This window comes from Furipterus horrens, unplaced genomic scaffold, assembly GCF_987537825.1.
Source record: "Furipterus horrens unplaced genomic scaffold, mFurHor1.1.pri manual_scaffold_2, whole genome shotgun sequence".
Taxonomy (NCBI): Eukaryota; Metazoa; Chordata; class Mammalia; order Chiroptera; family Furipteridae; genus Furipterus; species Furipterus horrens.
Window position 1 is genome coordinate 4,502,165 of NW_028327172.1, and position 16,053 is coordinate 4,518,217.

A 16,053-nucleotide genomic window follows, 5' to 3' on the forward strand; every position below is an offset into this window, starting at 1 on the left:
GCTTCAGCTTAGACTACTGTTCTCCAAGCTCTCCGCATAAAGCAGTCCTCAGATTTCCTGCTGCCATCATTCTGGGAATTCCATTTTTCTCAGCATGAGACCATGTGGGGAACTCTAGTACTGAGCAAACTTTCCTCCAGTAGTTTACAACAGCACTTAATACCACAGTGCAAAGTCTACCTCACTAATCTACCCCCTAGAGCAGCGGTTCTCAACCTGTGGGTCACGATCCCTTTGGGGGTCGAACGACCCTTTCACAGGGGTCACCTAAGACCATCGGAAAACACATAATTACATATTGTTTTTGTCATTCATCACTATGCTTTAATTATGTCCAATTTGTAACAATGAAAATACATCCTACATATCAGATATTTACATTACGATTCATAACAGTAGCAAATTACAGTTATGAAGTAGCAACGAAAATAATTTTATGGTTGGGGGTCACCACAATGTGAGGAACTGTATTACAGGGTCGCGGCGTTAGGAAGGTTGAGAACCACTGCCTTAGAGTCTAGTTTAATTCTGATGCAGCATAAAACCAGCAGTAAGAAGCCTGGTTTAATATGGCCTTCACCCAAGTCAATCCCAATTTCGAGGATGTCTAGACTTTTAAGTCAACATTAAGAGATCTAACACCAAGCCAAACCCCCAAATCATCCTGAAAACTGACCTCCTAAGACCTGTTACCTATCCAGAACCAGGCTAGGCCAGAGGCCATCACTACAGGATGTGACCACTCCCATCCCCACCTGACTTCCAGTGATACCCCCATGATTTGCACACCCAAGACCTGAACAGAAAACTGCTGTGGAGGCAGTCACCATGCCCTGGTTCAGGCCTGCACTCTCCACTCCCTAGGCAGCCAGCAAGTATGGTACTTCATTACGTGCAAAGCCAGCTCTGAGGTGAATGTGAATCACATATAACTCAGGAGAATGGATGATGATGGAAGGCTATGGAAAAATCAGTGTTTTAAAGTAATACAATACTTCTTGAAAAGCTGTATAACTCCTGAGCTAAGTGATGGCAATGACAGTATAACTGTCAATTACAGAGCAGACTACATGGCCTCACCTCAAGAGACACATTTGACTGGGAGCTTAAGTCATTTCAGGAATAATGTTGAATATCAGCATGTTAAATTCAATAATTTCAAATCAAGTTTTAGAATTCACTATTTTTCCATTGTCCTTAATAGGGCTTTTCACTTTAACAAGTAATCAGCTTTTTAAAAAGCTTTCGTGGAAATGTAGCATTGAACCAGCACGGGTTCTGGCAGTCACGAAAAATTGCTTAGGCTCCGTTACAGGGAGACCATGCTCTCAAAGCACAAAGCAAAAATGACTCCCTTTACATTTTCAACTAGACAAAATGTTTCATAATACAATTATTATTCCTGCCATATTTAATCTACCATGATGTTACCTCTGGAAACTTTCACTGACATTCCCATCTAAAAAACGGTTTTGTCTCCCCTTAGAATACATATAAGCTTCAGAACTGTAGGTATAGTAGTCCCTCTCTACATCGTGGCTCACTTACCGCGGCCTCACTGTATCGTGGGATTTTAATATTAAACTATCGCAGATTTTTTGCTGTTGCGGGCTTTTGCGGTACTGTATACATATGTTGTTAAAGTTACATAGGTTTAAGAGTGCAGAATGTGTTTAAGAACATAAGTAGTGTTTATAAAAGTGTGCAAAAGGTTAGTAAGGGAGTGGGAACAGTTTCTAAGTGTGTGGGAAGGGTTTATAAAGCCTTAAAATATATATAAATACTAAAATAAATGTAAGGTTCCTACTTCGCAGATTTTCACCTATTGTGGGGGGGTGGGGGGTCCTAGAACATAGTGCCCGCGATAAGTGAGGGAATACTCTATCCCCAACACCTAAAACACCCTGCAGTGTAGCACTCAAAACATTTGTTGTATCAATGAATACTGTTAGGTCTCCATCTTTTAAAACCTAATCCCACCCATCAGACTAAGGGGTATATCGATACAAGTTTAATTTGTGATGAATCTTTTAAGAAACAAAGGGATCAAAATAAGACATAACCGTCCAAGTGGTGAGAAACCAACCCAACGTAGCCAAGGTGTCAGTTGCATTCTTCATTGCTGACCACTTCTTGTCCATTGGAGCTATTTCCACCCCTTGTCTTAATCACAATCTTTCACCAAAGACAGCTTCCATGTTCAGCAAATATTTGTCTTCAGGGCAGAACAAGATTGCAATTAACAAGAAATTTACTGCATTAAAGAACACATGAAACACCTATCAAGGGGTCTCACATAGAGCAAATAGTCAATAAATTACAAGTGGTATCAGTAACAAAGGTATACCCATCTAGGCCATATATGATTTAAGAGTCAGGTAGAAGCATTAAAAAAAAAATCTGGGAAATCACCCAAGTAAAGACCAGCTCCTTTTTCTTACCTCCCATCACTATAATCCATTTTTCCTAGAAGCACAATGCCTGGCATAGTTAGGTGTTCAGCATGCTGAAGGAATGATTCTGGGAAATGCCCTAATTATAAATATATATATGTTAAAACTGGAGCAGAAAATGTAGACAAAAAAAATCTGGAACAGTCTGTTTCCATAAGCACAGAGCTAAGAAGGGGCTCTTCCCAGCACTCACCAACCCATCCTCATTGTTAAAATAATCTAAAACTCAATGCTAGGGTATTCTGAATACTTTAAGTACAAGCAATGAGGTGCCAGTGGGACTCTTTGGACTTTGTCAGAACTCTACAAATAGGTGGTGAGAGGGATTAAAAAGTGTTACTTACTGCCTAGAGGAATAGAGTGCTGTTGGAGACACAATTTTCTACATGATGTAAAAGGTGACAGAGTTCCCTCAAACCTTTCCTTTTTTAGACCTGTGCCCTGGAAGTCAGCCCAGCTAGATGTACTACTGATTGGGAGGTTGGAACGGTAGCAGCAAAGGGAGGCGATGACTGCTTCTCGGGCAGGAAAGGACTTACATCTCAAATCCCCTAGTAAGTAATGGTTTTACAACAAAGGTGGGCCAGGGGGCGGCGGTCTTCCTGGGACAAGGCTGCCTGCCGGGTTCCTCTGTATGACACTGCTTTTTCCTTTGGCACCTGAAAGTCTATCTCCAAGAAAATAAAGTGATGTCCACTCAGAGCTGAATGTCAGACTTTACATCCTCCCCCCTCTCTTTCAGGGACAAATAAAGAACCCAGACACATCCCAAGCAAGAATTCTCTCAAAGCACACATATCCTAAGTTGAAAAACCATTTATTTCATTGGAAAGAAAAAAGTGATCCAACTCTTTGTGTCCACCTGCCACAAGCTTTTGGGCCGAAGACTCAGCAGCAGTGACACTCCCCAGGGCCATTCCCAAACCCAACCCCCATGGGAGCCAGGAGGTGAGGAGATGGCACAGCCCCCACCACAGTCTCTGCACACAATGAGGCCTGCTAGAACAGAACATGAATGGGGAGCTACAGAAATACCGAAGGACAGGAAAAGGGGCAGGAGAGAGGAGAGGAAGAGGTGGTCTGAACTTAGCAAGATCAATTAAGGTCCATAGTTCCTGAGGGACTGAACGCACAGAGCCGAGAACGTCCCGGAGACGGGGTACCACGAAGGGTGTATTCTCATGCACAACCGCAGCTCGGAATTTCAGCCCACACACATCCCACCTGAAAGAGAGCACAACACAGGGGCTTTACAGCAAAGCTCAAAAGGGCTTTCCCACTTAAAACTTCAAAGAACATCTCTACAAAGCCCGCTAACTTGACTCTGGTAGGTTTACGGACTTGTACCCATGTATGGTATCACAATAATCACTAACGGTGAAAAGAGCCTGACGGACAGAGTAACTGGGAAAGGCCAAGCAATCCCAGATCGGGCCTTTCTTTAAATTGCCAAATTTTTTTCTGTAGCGTAGGCAAAGACATTGCATTTCCCTTGATGTGAACATTGGCATTCCTCAGAGAAGGTAATTCCACATCACCAACTGTCATTGGAAGGCAGTAAAAAGGGTAAGGTTCCAATCAAGCTCTCTGGGGTAAAAAGTCAAAATTACGTTTGAATCTGGGAGTTACTACCAAGGTCCAAGTTAAAAATCATTTAAAGTCTAGGCAAATGTAGCATCAACTGAACAAACTGTTAAGACCTGAGGGCATCTAACCCTGCCTAGGGAAGCAACTAAAAGAATGTACTGGAGGGCAAGTGTAAGCTACACATCAAATTTCTTTTTGAACCCTTTGAGTGATTTACATTACATACCTTCTGCCCTAATGGAAAAGATGACAAGAGTACCACCCACCCTGTCACTGCAGGATTTTGCATCAATGACTGGGACACACTAGGGGAGACTCAAAACAAAGGGCACTGAGAATAATCACCCTTTAATACAACAGCAATCTCCCACACCTCGAGTCCAAAGCTGGCAAGCATCGAAAGAGAATATCCTCAAGTCGAGCCAAATGAATCATGAGGTTCAAAATGCACAGCAGAGGAGGTCGCCAGAGGACTCAAGGTAGAGCAGATTGTTCAAGAGGATTAAATGCCCGTAACTAGTGGGAAGATGAAGGGAGCGATCTGTTTAAAACGGCGATTTTCAACCTTTTTCATCTCATGGCACACATAAAGTAAGTAATAAAATTTTGTGGCACGCTAAAAAATATTTTTGCTGATCTCACCAAAAAAAGGTATAATTTTCATTCATTCACACCAGACAGCTATTGTTGTGGTGGCTGTTATTTTTTTATCTGACAATCTAAGGAAAGAGCAGTCAGTGCCCTTGACTAAGTAGTGAGGTACTGCAGGTTTTAAAAATTCTCGTGGCACAACTGGTTGAAAATCACTGGCTTAAGGCAAAACTCCCACCCCTGTATATTTCAACATTATCAAAGAGTAAAATTTACAGGTGTGCATGCATATTTACATTATCATCCATCTTGAAGACATGGAGAGAATGTCAAATCTAACACTGTGAGGAGTTTAGAACAAAGTAAAAAGGCTCTTACAGGACAGATTCAAAGGTAGAGCAAAGGAGTGGGCACTCTATTCAGGGAATGAATCTGAGGCGCGTGGAGAACATGGGTTTGAATCCATGCCCCAGATTCCTTGTTGAGCTCATTTTTATAAATTAAAAGATATTCCTCTCAGCGCCAACTTAACATCAAGGAAGTTTTTTTTTTTCCTATAAAGCTCATTAGGGGAGTGAACTGTTCAGGAATACCAGAAATATGCTGCTTCAAGATTAAGATGCCATTTGGGTAGTCTTCATACTAACTGGGACCTGAGCAGTAATGACCAGGTAACTATACAGTTATTGATTTCATCATTACAGGTCATATCAGACCTTTCACACAGCACAAAGCAGAACAGGGAACTTTCAGACCTAGGAATTTCAACAAAGGCTCTGAAAAACAGCACACTTGAGAGTCTGAATGTCTGGGTCTCAGTTTCAGTTCAATTACAGCACACAGGTGTGACCCAAGATTCATCACACCATTCTTTGTTTTTTTCCAGACATAAACAGAATCAGATTGACTCCCACTACCAAGAGCCCTGAAAAAATTGCCATGAGGGCCAAGGATGTTTACATATTTCAAAAAGTTAACTAGTTAGGACTTTTCCCTAGCCTCTGAACCTTACCGTAACCCTGCAAAAGCAAGCAAGCAGGGCAGCCTAACTGGAGCCTTTAGGCTGCAGGAGGGACGGCAAAACCAGAACAGGTGACACCCCACCGCTCTCACCTCAAAGCTTTAAAAGGCTGAGTACCGCGCCCGATCCGCATACTGCTCCCGCTCATACCGGGCCATGTTGTACAGGGAATTCCGCGCGGCTGCCGAAGCTTGGGACAACTCACTGTCATGCCCGTAACCGTAGCCCTCTCCAACAGTGGGGACTGGGGCTGTAGCACGACGCAGGGGGCTCCGATCCCGCCCGTAATATGAAGTGGAAGCTGCAGAAGCGGCAGCAGCGGCTGCTGCAGCAGCGGCAGCAGCTCCTGAGGTCGGCAACAGGTGTCTATCGTAGGGATCGAGAGAGGTGGAGGTGAGGTGACTGGCCATGGCTGTGTTCTGGACTTGTGGCAGATGGGACAGGGTCTGCTCTGCGTAATTATACGCGGAGGCAGCTGCAGCCGCCACTGCCTCATAGGACCGGGCAGCACGGCAGCGCTTGTAGTAGGCATCGAGCGCTCCGTATGCGTTGTTGTAATACAGTGAATCCCCATAGCTCATGGTGTAAGGCGTACGCACTGCTCCGTACTGCTCATTATACTGCTCGGTAAAGTCTGCCACGCGGCCCGAACGATCTATCGGACACTCTTTGGACCAGTGCCCCTCTTTCCCGCACCGATAGCAGCCGCTCTGGTCTCCCATCCCGGGCGCAGTCCTAAGCCGGCTGGTGGACAACTGCACGTGCATTCGTTTGCCTTGAAGAAACAGACGCAAGAAGGGTTGCTATCACTCTTAGTCATAGCCCCAGCCCCTACCCCAGATACTGGTCATAGCAATGGCTTTACCTACACAACGCTAATGTGGGACTCAATGCCAGAAAGGTTTTTTTTTAAGTCCAATACATAAATTTAGTATAATGACCTGATTTCAGACAAAGATAAGATGAAGAAATGTTTTCATCTAACACTGATCATTAGTTTAATGCTTAAGAAAGAAACTACTCCTTCAAAAACAAGCATCTCCATCTCTGCCAAGTAACTGTGGACAAAAACTACTCTGAACAATGGCCCAATGTCAAAAGAAACCACTAGTGTACTCAGCAAGATTCTGGAACTTCCAATCTTTGCCATCAAGACTCTTGATTTCGTTAGGCAGGAGAATGCAAAGACCAGTCCCCCAGACCCCACCCCACTCCAAAATCAGAGAGAAGAGAATAAGACTATAAAGTGACCACTGGCAGAGTGGTCCAGACTTGATCCATGGCTGAGCACGATAAGCAACTTTCAGATTTTTGGAAAAAACACTCATGAACAAGGGGAGGAGGAATAAAATACAAGTTGAGGGACTGCCCACCCTGTAAGCTGGATTCTTTGAACTGCTGGTTCTTCTATTCATCCTAACAAGGATACTTTACAACCTGACAACTAACCTTGATGACCCCTGGTAGAACCAAAGGAAACAGGGCAGGGAGTTCACAAGATGCTTGAATTTTATTTTAAAGATTAGGAAAAACATGGAAGAAAAAGGGGGGGGGGTAGAGAAGTGGAGAGTAACCAATAATATCAGGCAGCGGATCAAACTTCATTTTAGCAAGATTACTGTGTTTTCACCTTAAACTAGGGACCTGATATTCAAAGAATATGCACTTATTACTATTTTTGCTGAAAACTACAATTTGTATTCTGGAAATGCAAAATATCACTTCCAAAAACCTCACAACTCTTCTGGAAAAGGTTTGAGTTTTAAACCTTTTCACAGAAGTGTTTCCACCTAACAAGACCTACCAATTTCATGGTATGCAAAATTCCAAAACAACTTTCTAATATAAGGCTGTGATGCACCCAAACATGGCAGATGTCAAAGAAGTGAATGGTTAAAACCAGGGGAGAGTCAACAGGTCATCTGTCCATCTAACATTACAGAAAGTAGTAAATACACAACTTTACTTGTAAAATTAAGGTCCTAGAGCTAGAAAAGGTAAAAGGGGTGGAAGGACCAAAATACCAAAAAGTCCTCGTTTAAACACTACGTTCTGATAAGTGTAGGCTGCAAGCTAAGAGCTAAGATACGCCATTAAATATCTGAGTTCTTTAAAGTGCTAACCTGTGTCCCCTGGGCATTTGCTCACAGGGCCACTTTGGCACCAACAAAATCTGAGAAAATACGAGTAACCGATGAACCAACCAAACACATTCAAGACATAAAAGATCATTAATAAATGCTCTGATACAATCTAGAAAAAGCTGTTTTTAGAAGGCCCAAAATAATTTTTTTTAATGGGCAAACGATAAAAACAGTTCACCCTTGAACAACATTGGTTTGAACTGCATGGGTGCACTTATGCCCACAAAATTCAAACCTGTATTATTCAAGATTCAACTGTATTTTCAACCTGAGGGTGGGAATCCCCTTATGCAGAGGGTGGGCCTAGCTGTATACCCAAAACTGAGAAACTGAAGGGGAAAAGACCACTAGTAAACACCACTACTCTGCATACACAAAGAAGTCTGCGTGGCAGTACTGGGAATGTCTAATAGCAACGGCAAAGAGAGAAGCTAGAATTCAAATGCTAAAGGATTTGTCCTGAATCAGTCCACACTGTTCCTCCCTTACACGTGTAACTGCTACAAGCAGACACCACACGTCTTTTTGTCCAAAAATCATGGATCAGACCACAAACCCTCCACAAGAGCAGTCTTTGCTCCCAATTAAGTTGTTGACACAAAATAATTCTCAACTTACCAATTAGAAAAGGAAAACAAACTAGACCCAAGAGACCGATGACACGTCTCCTTAATAACGCACAGCAATACCCATGACACAGAGCACCTGTTACTTGGGGGAATGATGATCACACCTCCAGCTCTAAGAAAGGTCCAATCTAAGGGAAATAAACAGCAAAGACGGCAGCAATTACTCTTAAAAGAGTGCTCAGGGAAAGCCACTACCTTGGTTTGGGCTAAAAGGGTTGAAACGTAGGTAAAAAATGTAGCAAGCAGTTGTGGAAATACCCAACAATTTGGAAGTAGTTAGAATCAAAGGGAAAAAGCGTTTTTGACACTGTGGACCCAAATGAAGTGAAAGAAGAATTAACAACTCACCATGGTTACCAACCCCTTCATGATTTACCACTTTTGCCACAGCAGCTTAGATCTTAAACCAAGAAAAGATACCTTGCAAATAAAGGGACAGGCCACAGCATCCCTCAGGCTGACCTCCATGCACACTAAAACGAAACACCTAGTCAAGGCTTCAAGACAACACCCATCTAAGTGCTCTATTCATAAAGGAAGGTCAAACCCCCCCCCCAACCAGCGTCCAGGCACTGCCGTTACTGACCTACCCCCCACAGCATCTCAATACCTTCTCCTCAGAAATCCCTGAAATTAGCCTCATCCTCAAAATAGAACCTCTTGGTGCAAGAAACAAGAGCTGTGGCCCGTTACAGGCCCCCATTCCCTAACCACTCATCACCTTTATGAGAAGCTGTGAGTTGGGATACGGCAGAGGAGCTTAACACGGTTCCTCCTCTTAAATGCGCCACTTAAACAGCTTTTGCCAGGTTCTTCATCAATTAAAGAATAATGCTGATACAGGCATACCTTGCTTTATTGTGCTTCACAGATGTTGCTTTGCTCCCTCCCAACTTTTAGGCCAGACCCTCCCCCAAACGTGCTCGACTCTGACCCGCTGTTTAGGCCAATGCCCACGTTATCGCAGCAGGCTGCGCCTGGACCTGCAGAGCTGAGGCCCGCCTGGGCCGTGCTGAGGCAGTGAATGCAGAGGGAGAACTACGAAGTGCTCTATACCCCACCCCCCAAAGACAACACAACTGGGTCAGTCTTCAGAGGAAAGAACTTCTGCACTAACAGGCAGAAAAGCCTTAGGGGCTCCAAATGAAAGCCAACTGGTTCTACCCCCAGTCTTGAGTCGCCCAAGGTAAAGCCTCTAAACCCTGTGCATTCTCCATCTCAGGTTCGTCACCCACACTTAATCCTTTAACTTCTGGCAGCCACCAGCCGAACCTGTACCCCAAAGCCCCCCCTTACTTATCCCACCTATCCTCTGCACAGAGACAGCCTTGTGTCCAGCCCTCTTCCCAAAGAGGGTGGTGGTTCACCTTGAAACTCTGTGTTGTCGAGGCCCCTGATGGCCTCCACCGCATCCTCTGCGCGCTCCATGTGCACGAAGGCGTAATCTTTCACGATGTCACACTCGATGACGGGACCGTACTCCTCAAACTTGGCCCGGAGCTCTTTGTTGGTGCAGGTGGGGCTGATGTTGCCCACGTGCAGCTTTGTGGAGGTTTTGCTCTTGTTCTTACTGGCTTCCACGTTGATGTTCACCCCGTGCAGCTTGTAGTGGTGCAGGTTGCGGATGGCATCCTCCGCCGCCGTCTTGTCCTCTATGTGCACGAAGCCGTAGTTCTTTATGATGTCACACTCCAGCACCTTCCCATACTGCTCGAACAGCGTGCGGATCTCCTGCTCCGTGGCCTCCCGCGGCAGGTTTCCTATGAACAGCTTCACCATCTCTGCCTGGAGGAGAACAATTTTAAAAAGACCTTAAGCTCATATCAATTTAAAAAACACATACTGTCACGCCCTTCCACTCACCCGCCTCCGGACAGTAACAAAAGAAGTGGGATTAAGGAGGCCCCCTACAGTAGCGGCCACAGACCTATTAAGGAGAGGAGAGCCCTGGCTGCTGTGGCTCAGTGGATTGAGCCCCGGCCTGCAAGCCAACCGGTCACCGGTTTGATTCCCAGTCAGGGCACAGGCCTGGGTTGTGGGCCAGGTCCCGACTTGGGGGCCAGAGAGTGGTAACTGAGGCAGCTGATAGATGTTGCTCTCCCTCTCTTTCTCCCTTCCCCTTTCTCTAAAAATAAATACTATCTTAAAATAAAATAATAAAAGAACAAGAGACATGTAAGAGGCTACTTAGTACACAAAGGGTTTGGTACGAGATGGATAATAGCTTCAAACGGGAATGGAAATTAAAGTGAGAGCATAAGCGTAGCGCTGACGGAATCGGGCTTTTCTATCCATTACAGGACTCGTCAGAAAACGACGGTCTAACTGCTGGCTGGACTGCCTTCCATTATGAATCGGCTCTTCCTCTCATAGCCGAGTAGCCACGGTTCCCGGAAAAGTGGGCCTCGTAACAGCTACGTTTTAGAGCTTCCTTTGGAAGCAGCGAACGGGCGATTAGGCCCAGACCGCGAGGGGTGAGAACACAGTAAGTGCTGGAATGGGGAACGCCTCTCTCAGAGCTCCTGCATAATGGAAAATGCGCGGCCAGAGAAAGGGGGCTTCAGCTTCATGAGCCAAGGCACCAGTGCATAAAGGCCTGAGAAATTCTCGAAACGGGGTATAATTTCTAAGTCTAAAGAAAGAGCGGCTCTCTCGGTGGAAACCTCGATGCAAAAAGCCGAGCCAAGTCGGGTACACGGTGGGGTGGGAGAACGCAAGGTATTCCCGGAGGAGGTCGTGGGGGAAGGGACGCTTCAGGCTTACCGCGAAGTATCGAGCACCGATATCAGCTATTATCGGTGCGGAGGCCGCGACCCCACTGAGACACCCCTGAAACCCAAGGGTGTGAGGTAAGATTTAGCAGATTAAAAGAAAGACCGTGGAAGGGATCGAAGTCTCTCACCCGCACGGAAATCAACAGAAACGCTTCCTCGCGGCGCGGGTGCTTCTGACAAAACGCTAAAATGGCGGCGGCCGCAGCAGTGAGTCTGGGTAGAGGGGGAGGTGAGCCTACCACCGCATTGGTCAGTCAGTAAAGTAAAAGGCCGGCGTTCGCCCAGATCCCCTTCCTGATTGGTTGCCAGGAATGCCCATTACCTGAGAGGCCGGGAAGAGGTGGAAACGTCAGTAACCCCGAGCTTTTACGCGACAGCCAATGAGCACGAAGTTCGCGAAGCCAGAGCCACTGATTGGCTAAGACGTTGGCGTCGAGGGGAGGGACTACAAACGTGAGCTCCGCCGGCAATGTTCGACCCGCCATTAGGCGGAGCAAGTTAGATCCAGGTGTGGCAGCCTTAGCTTTATGGCGCCAACTTTGTTAAAACTTCATTTCACCACTTCCACGTGCATACCGATAGGATTCTACGCTCCATTTTGCCTTTTCCAAATTTCCCCCTCAAACCTCCCAGAACAGCCCCTCACAGCCAGGACGCTGCGGACGTTAGCTTTACGCAGACCCAAAAGCCGGTAAGAAAAACAGCAAAGCGTTTCACCTTACCAAATCAACTCTTAAGAATTCATACTGTCTCCCTGGGAGTCCCAGGAGCTCCCTCAAATTAAACTTTTCATAGTGATTAAAAGAATTCTCTATAAGGTAAATGAACGCAGCTTCAAATAGGGTAATAGCCCGGAGGTCGGCCTGGCTGCGGCAGCATTATTTAAGAGGTGCCGAGAAGACAAGCCACCCCCCCCCACCCAGCTCCACCCCGAGGAACCAGTCTCCTGGAGTCCAAGATAAAGAAGCGGCTTATGCGTCTGTGGCCATTGAAACAGAGAAAACCCCCCAACCCTGCCCTGAGAAAAAACGGGAGCAGAGAAGTTTTTTGTTTTATTTTATTGGGCGCCATCAGCCAGATCTGTAGGTTTAAACTCCTAGAACGGACCTTAGAGGGAAGAGCCTAATCACAACCAGCTGTAAACAAAATACAATCAAAGCACCGTTCTCCAGAGGGTCCCGGTTCCCTCATCACATTTTCTTTCTCATCCTCCCACTTCTTCATACAACCTCATATTCACTGAGCAAGGAATGACCCCTTCACAAGGAAGCTTTTGCAGAGCAAGAGGGAACTGACAAACACTGGGTGAAGAATTTAAAATACGAACTTAAAACATGATAAAATCAGTGAATTGTTTGAGGAAAAGGGATCATCAGGAGTGGAAATGACGTTAAGTAGAACATGCTCCCCTCCAAAAGCAGTCCCCACTCCCACCCCACCCCCGCACAGAAGTTCGGGATCATAAAGAGAAAGGTGAAGCAAGGCTATGTAAGTGGCTTTATAAACCTGCCATACGCTCCAGCTGGTATGGCTCAGTGGATTAAGCGCTGGTCTGAGAACCCAAGGGTCGCCAGTTCGATTACCAGTCAGGGCACATGCCTGGGTTGTGGGCCAGGCCCCAGTTGGGGGAGTGTGAGGGACAACCACATATTGATGTTTCTCTCCTCCTCTCTCCCTCCTTTTCCCTCTCTCTAAAAATAAACTAAAAAAATAAAAACGCCATGACTCCACCTTCTGAAGTGGGAAAAGGTTAAGGACCTAATGGCCATTAATCTTGGTCCATTTTCACTGTGGATTCTGAAGCTCATTCTGGGCCCCAGTAAAGGCCATATGATCAGTGATGAAGAGAAACAACTAACTCCAAGTTACTCATCTCCTTGGGTGCCCACCCTTTGGAGGGGGCCAGCGTCAGGAGGTGGTCACAAGGCATTCAGCAGGGAAACACATCTGGGTTTTTTTTAAAAAAATCCTCTCAGCACCTTTGAGTTTGATCTTCCAAAATATTTTGTGTCCAAATAGCCCTGGAGATAAACTCTCTTTCAAAATGCCAAAGCATGAGATCAACTCACTATGAAAATAGGAATCTCTCCAAGTCCACAGGAGACCAGAAATATCAGTCTTCTCCGGATCACAATTTAAGCCAGTTTGCAGACCACAGACCACTCCCATCTCCCAGCCTAATTACTTGATTTACCATGTGAAAGCCCTCCAGATCCAGTTATTGTTTCATTTTGCAAGTTTATCCAACTGAGTAAACCACATTAAATCACCCCCAGGCTCTTTTAGAACCCACTTCAATTGTGACACTTTCAAATTCACCCTACCCAATCTGGTTCTTGCCAGAACCTCCCAATCTCCTTAACTGCCCCACAACGCATCACCCCCACCCCTAACTATTTGCTCCCGCACACTGGCCTTTTTGTCCCAAGCTCAGATCAGGACATTCTTTCTCCAGGCCCTTCTCTGTCCACCCATCTAAAAACATCCCCCTACTCCAACCCGACCTTGCATTCTATCCCATGATGACTCCATGCTATTTTTCCAAATACTTACAACTTGATACCCTACTTGTTCATTCATTTTCTGCCTTCCTCCCACCCTCTGTCCCAAGCAAATACTTGTTCTACAAAGATAGGGATCTTTTCTTATTAACCCCTATGCCCTGTGTTAGAACTGCACCTGGAATATGGTAGACACTTATATTTATCTGTTGACTAAGTTAACAAATGGATAAATGAATGCAGGAGTTAATCTCTTGATACTTATTACTAAAAACAAGCACCTTTACTCCCATCAGCTAAGTACACTTTCCAGTCTCCCTCAAACCGAAAAAGCAGGTACCCAAAAGCCAGGGGGTAACCTATGCTACAGCTTTTCATAACCCGGATTACCAGCTTGACAAATGCTACAAAATCGAGCTTTAGGTATTGAGATTTATAGCTCAAGTGTCTCCATACCAATGTTCATCTAACCAATGTATTTTATCGAGTACTAAAGGAACTTTAATGTTTGTCCCTTTAAAACTAATAGCTTATTTTATTTTCATTTAATTAAAGACATCTAGTCCAAATCCTCTACCTTACAAACCTAACCTTAGAAAATGGGATTGAATGGGATGTTTTAGAAGTACCTTGTCTGGAACACTTGTAGAGCCTTTTTGCTGATTCTTAATTTGCTGACCAGTTTAGCAGGCCCTAGTGATTTGTCCAAAAAGTCATCTAGACAGCTTATGTTCTATCAGAGTCAAGAATTAATATATATTCTGGCTACAGATCTTGAAAGAAGCCTGGACCCTGGACTCTTGAAAGGAAAATTAGGGACGAATCCAAATTTAGGAAGGGAAACACTGGTGCCAGTGAAAAACTCCAATATGAGTAAACAATTTGTGTAAATTTCACACCCTTAGGGGTGAATATACTTTATACACCTAATAAATAACTCTGGGTCCTGGTCCAGAAATGAATTACTAGTCTTATAAGGCCTCAAAATAAAAACCAGTATTCTCCAGGGAGGTTCGGAAGGAGCCACTAGGCCAGTTAAGCAAGTTTCCTATGCCTCCAATCCTATTCCGAACTACAAATTCTTAACCTCCCCTTACAGTCTTTGCAGGCCCATTATTTCTCTTCTCCATATCCAGGAGAAATCTGATCCTGAGACACTGAACAGTGTTGTCTGAGGCTGGAGGTAGCAAAACTGGTACCAGGCATTACAGAATCCACTGCCTTCAGTTACTCATATGTACAGCACTCACGCCTACAAACAAAACTCTATGCTCAGCTGTGTGCTCCAGCAGGCCATCACAATCTCCCTGGAATGTTCTAACTCATTTCTATGAGATGACTATATATGAGGCCCTATACTTGTCACATGTTCTCATTTGATCCTTCCAACAGTAGTATTATCATACTGATTACAAGCAAAGTCCAGGATGGTTCAAAATGGCTGGCTCAATTCCTTGATTGACTATTTTCTAACCATGTGATCTTAAGAAGTTATTAACCTACAGCCTCAACTTACCCATTTATAAAAAGATCTAGGAATACCTAGAACAGTTGGGTTATAATGAAGAATAAGTTATTATATGGAAAACACTTTTAACAATGCTTAACATGTGTTCAATAAATGTTAGCCATTACCCTCGTATTTTAGATGAAAAAACAGGTAGAGTCCAAGGTCACACAGCTGAGTGGTAGAACCAGGATTCACTCAGGAAACCTGATTTTAGAGCCAGCACCCCTCAGTCATTCTCCCTGTACCTATGTTCTTCCCTAACATTGCTTATTACTATAACTAGTTCATTAAAGTAGGTTCTTCCTACCCAGACTGTCAGTTCCTTAGGCTCAGCCCAAGGGCTCAGCTACCTACACAATATTTTCAGCACTCTGGACACAGTATTTCAAATGATTTAGAGCCAGACGTGAAGAACTAAGTCATTTAAGAACTTTTTCTGGGAAATTCTAGATTCTCCCCTTTATGACCTTTTTAAAAGTACCTATAGAATTTAGACTACATGGCATATTAGTTCATAAATTTAGTAAATTTATTTTCATTATAACCTCAGCCAACCCATGTTGTAGTCAACTTGGCTTGATAGAACAAAATGACCAGAGAACCAACAATCTGTGCATGGACTTCCGCATACTTTAACTGATAGGCATGACGAGAAAGGTCACCTACCACAGAGGCTGACCACTTAGTCACAAGTCCCATTACCTCCAGTTAAATGAAGGGATGGGGCTCCACAAAATTTGAAACAAGGTCCAAACCTCAAGCAGGCGGAGGCTAGAAGCCTCTACGTGGTCTTGTCCAGGAACAAATCATCCACAACGTCTCCAATGAATGAGGGCCAAGTTG

At 44.7% G+C, this 16,053-nt stretch overlaps 1 protein-coding gene across 3 annotated transcripts; it reads right to left on the minus strand.

Moving 5' to 3' along the window:
* Positions 1–3,251: 3,251 nt before the first annotated feature.
* Positions 3,252–11,446, minus strand: LOC150017444 (RNA-binding protein 4). 3 transcript variants are annotated; one of them, XM_090257961.1, is made up of 4 exons: positions 11,328–11,438; positions 9,793–10,210; positions 5,745–6,018; positions 3,252–3,677 (listed from the first exon to the last, which is right to left on the minus strand). In XM_090257961.1, exons 2-4 carry the CDS (start codon positions 10,202–10,204, stop codon positions 3,254–3,256), a joined length of 1,110 nt encoding a protein of 369 aa, XP_090114087.1. In that variant the 5' UTR covers positions 10,205–10,210; positions 11,328–11,438; the 3' UTR covers positions 3,252–3,253. The 3 variants fall into 3 exon arrangements, with proteins under 3 accessions (XP_090114087.1, XP_090114093.1, XP_090114088.1); XM_090257962.1 differs by having other exon boundaries at positions 3,612–3,677; positions 5,745–6,427; positions 11,328–11,446; XM_090257967.1 differs by lacking the exon at positions 5,745–6,018 and having other exon boundaries at positions 3,590–3,677; positions 11,328–11,443.
* Positions 11,447–16,053: the final 4,607 nt, after the last annotated feature.

What these genes read in the sequence shown, in the direction of transcription:
- LOC150017444 (XM_090257961.1), bottom strand. Translation starts at nt 10,204, where the DNA reads ATGGTGAAGCTGTTCATAGGAAACCTGCCGCGGGAGGCCACGGAGCAG. An exon ending in CGACAACACAGAGTTTCAAG is followed by an intron (nt 6,019 to 9,792) that starts GTGAACCACCAC and finishes TCCCTACGATAG; the next exon opens with ACACCTGTTGCCGACCTCAG. An exon ending in CAGCCTTTTAAAGCTTTGAG is followed by an intron (nt 3,678 to 5,744) that starts GTGAGAGCGGTG and finishes GCTCTCTTTCAG; the next exon opens with GTGGGATGTGTGTGGGCTGA.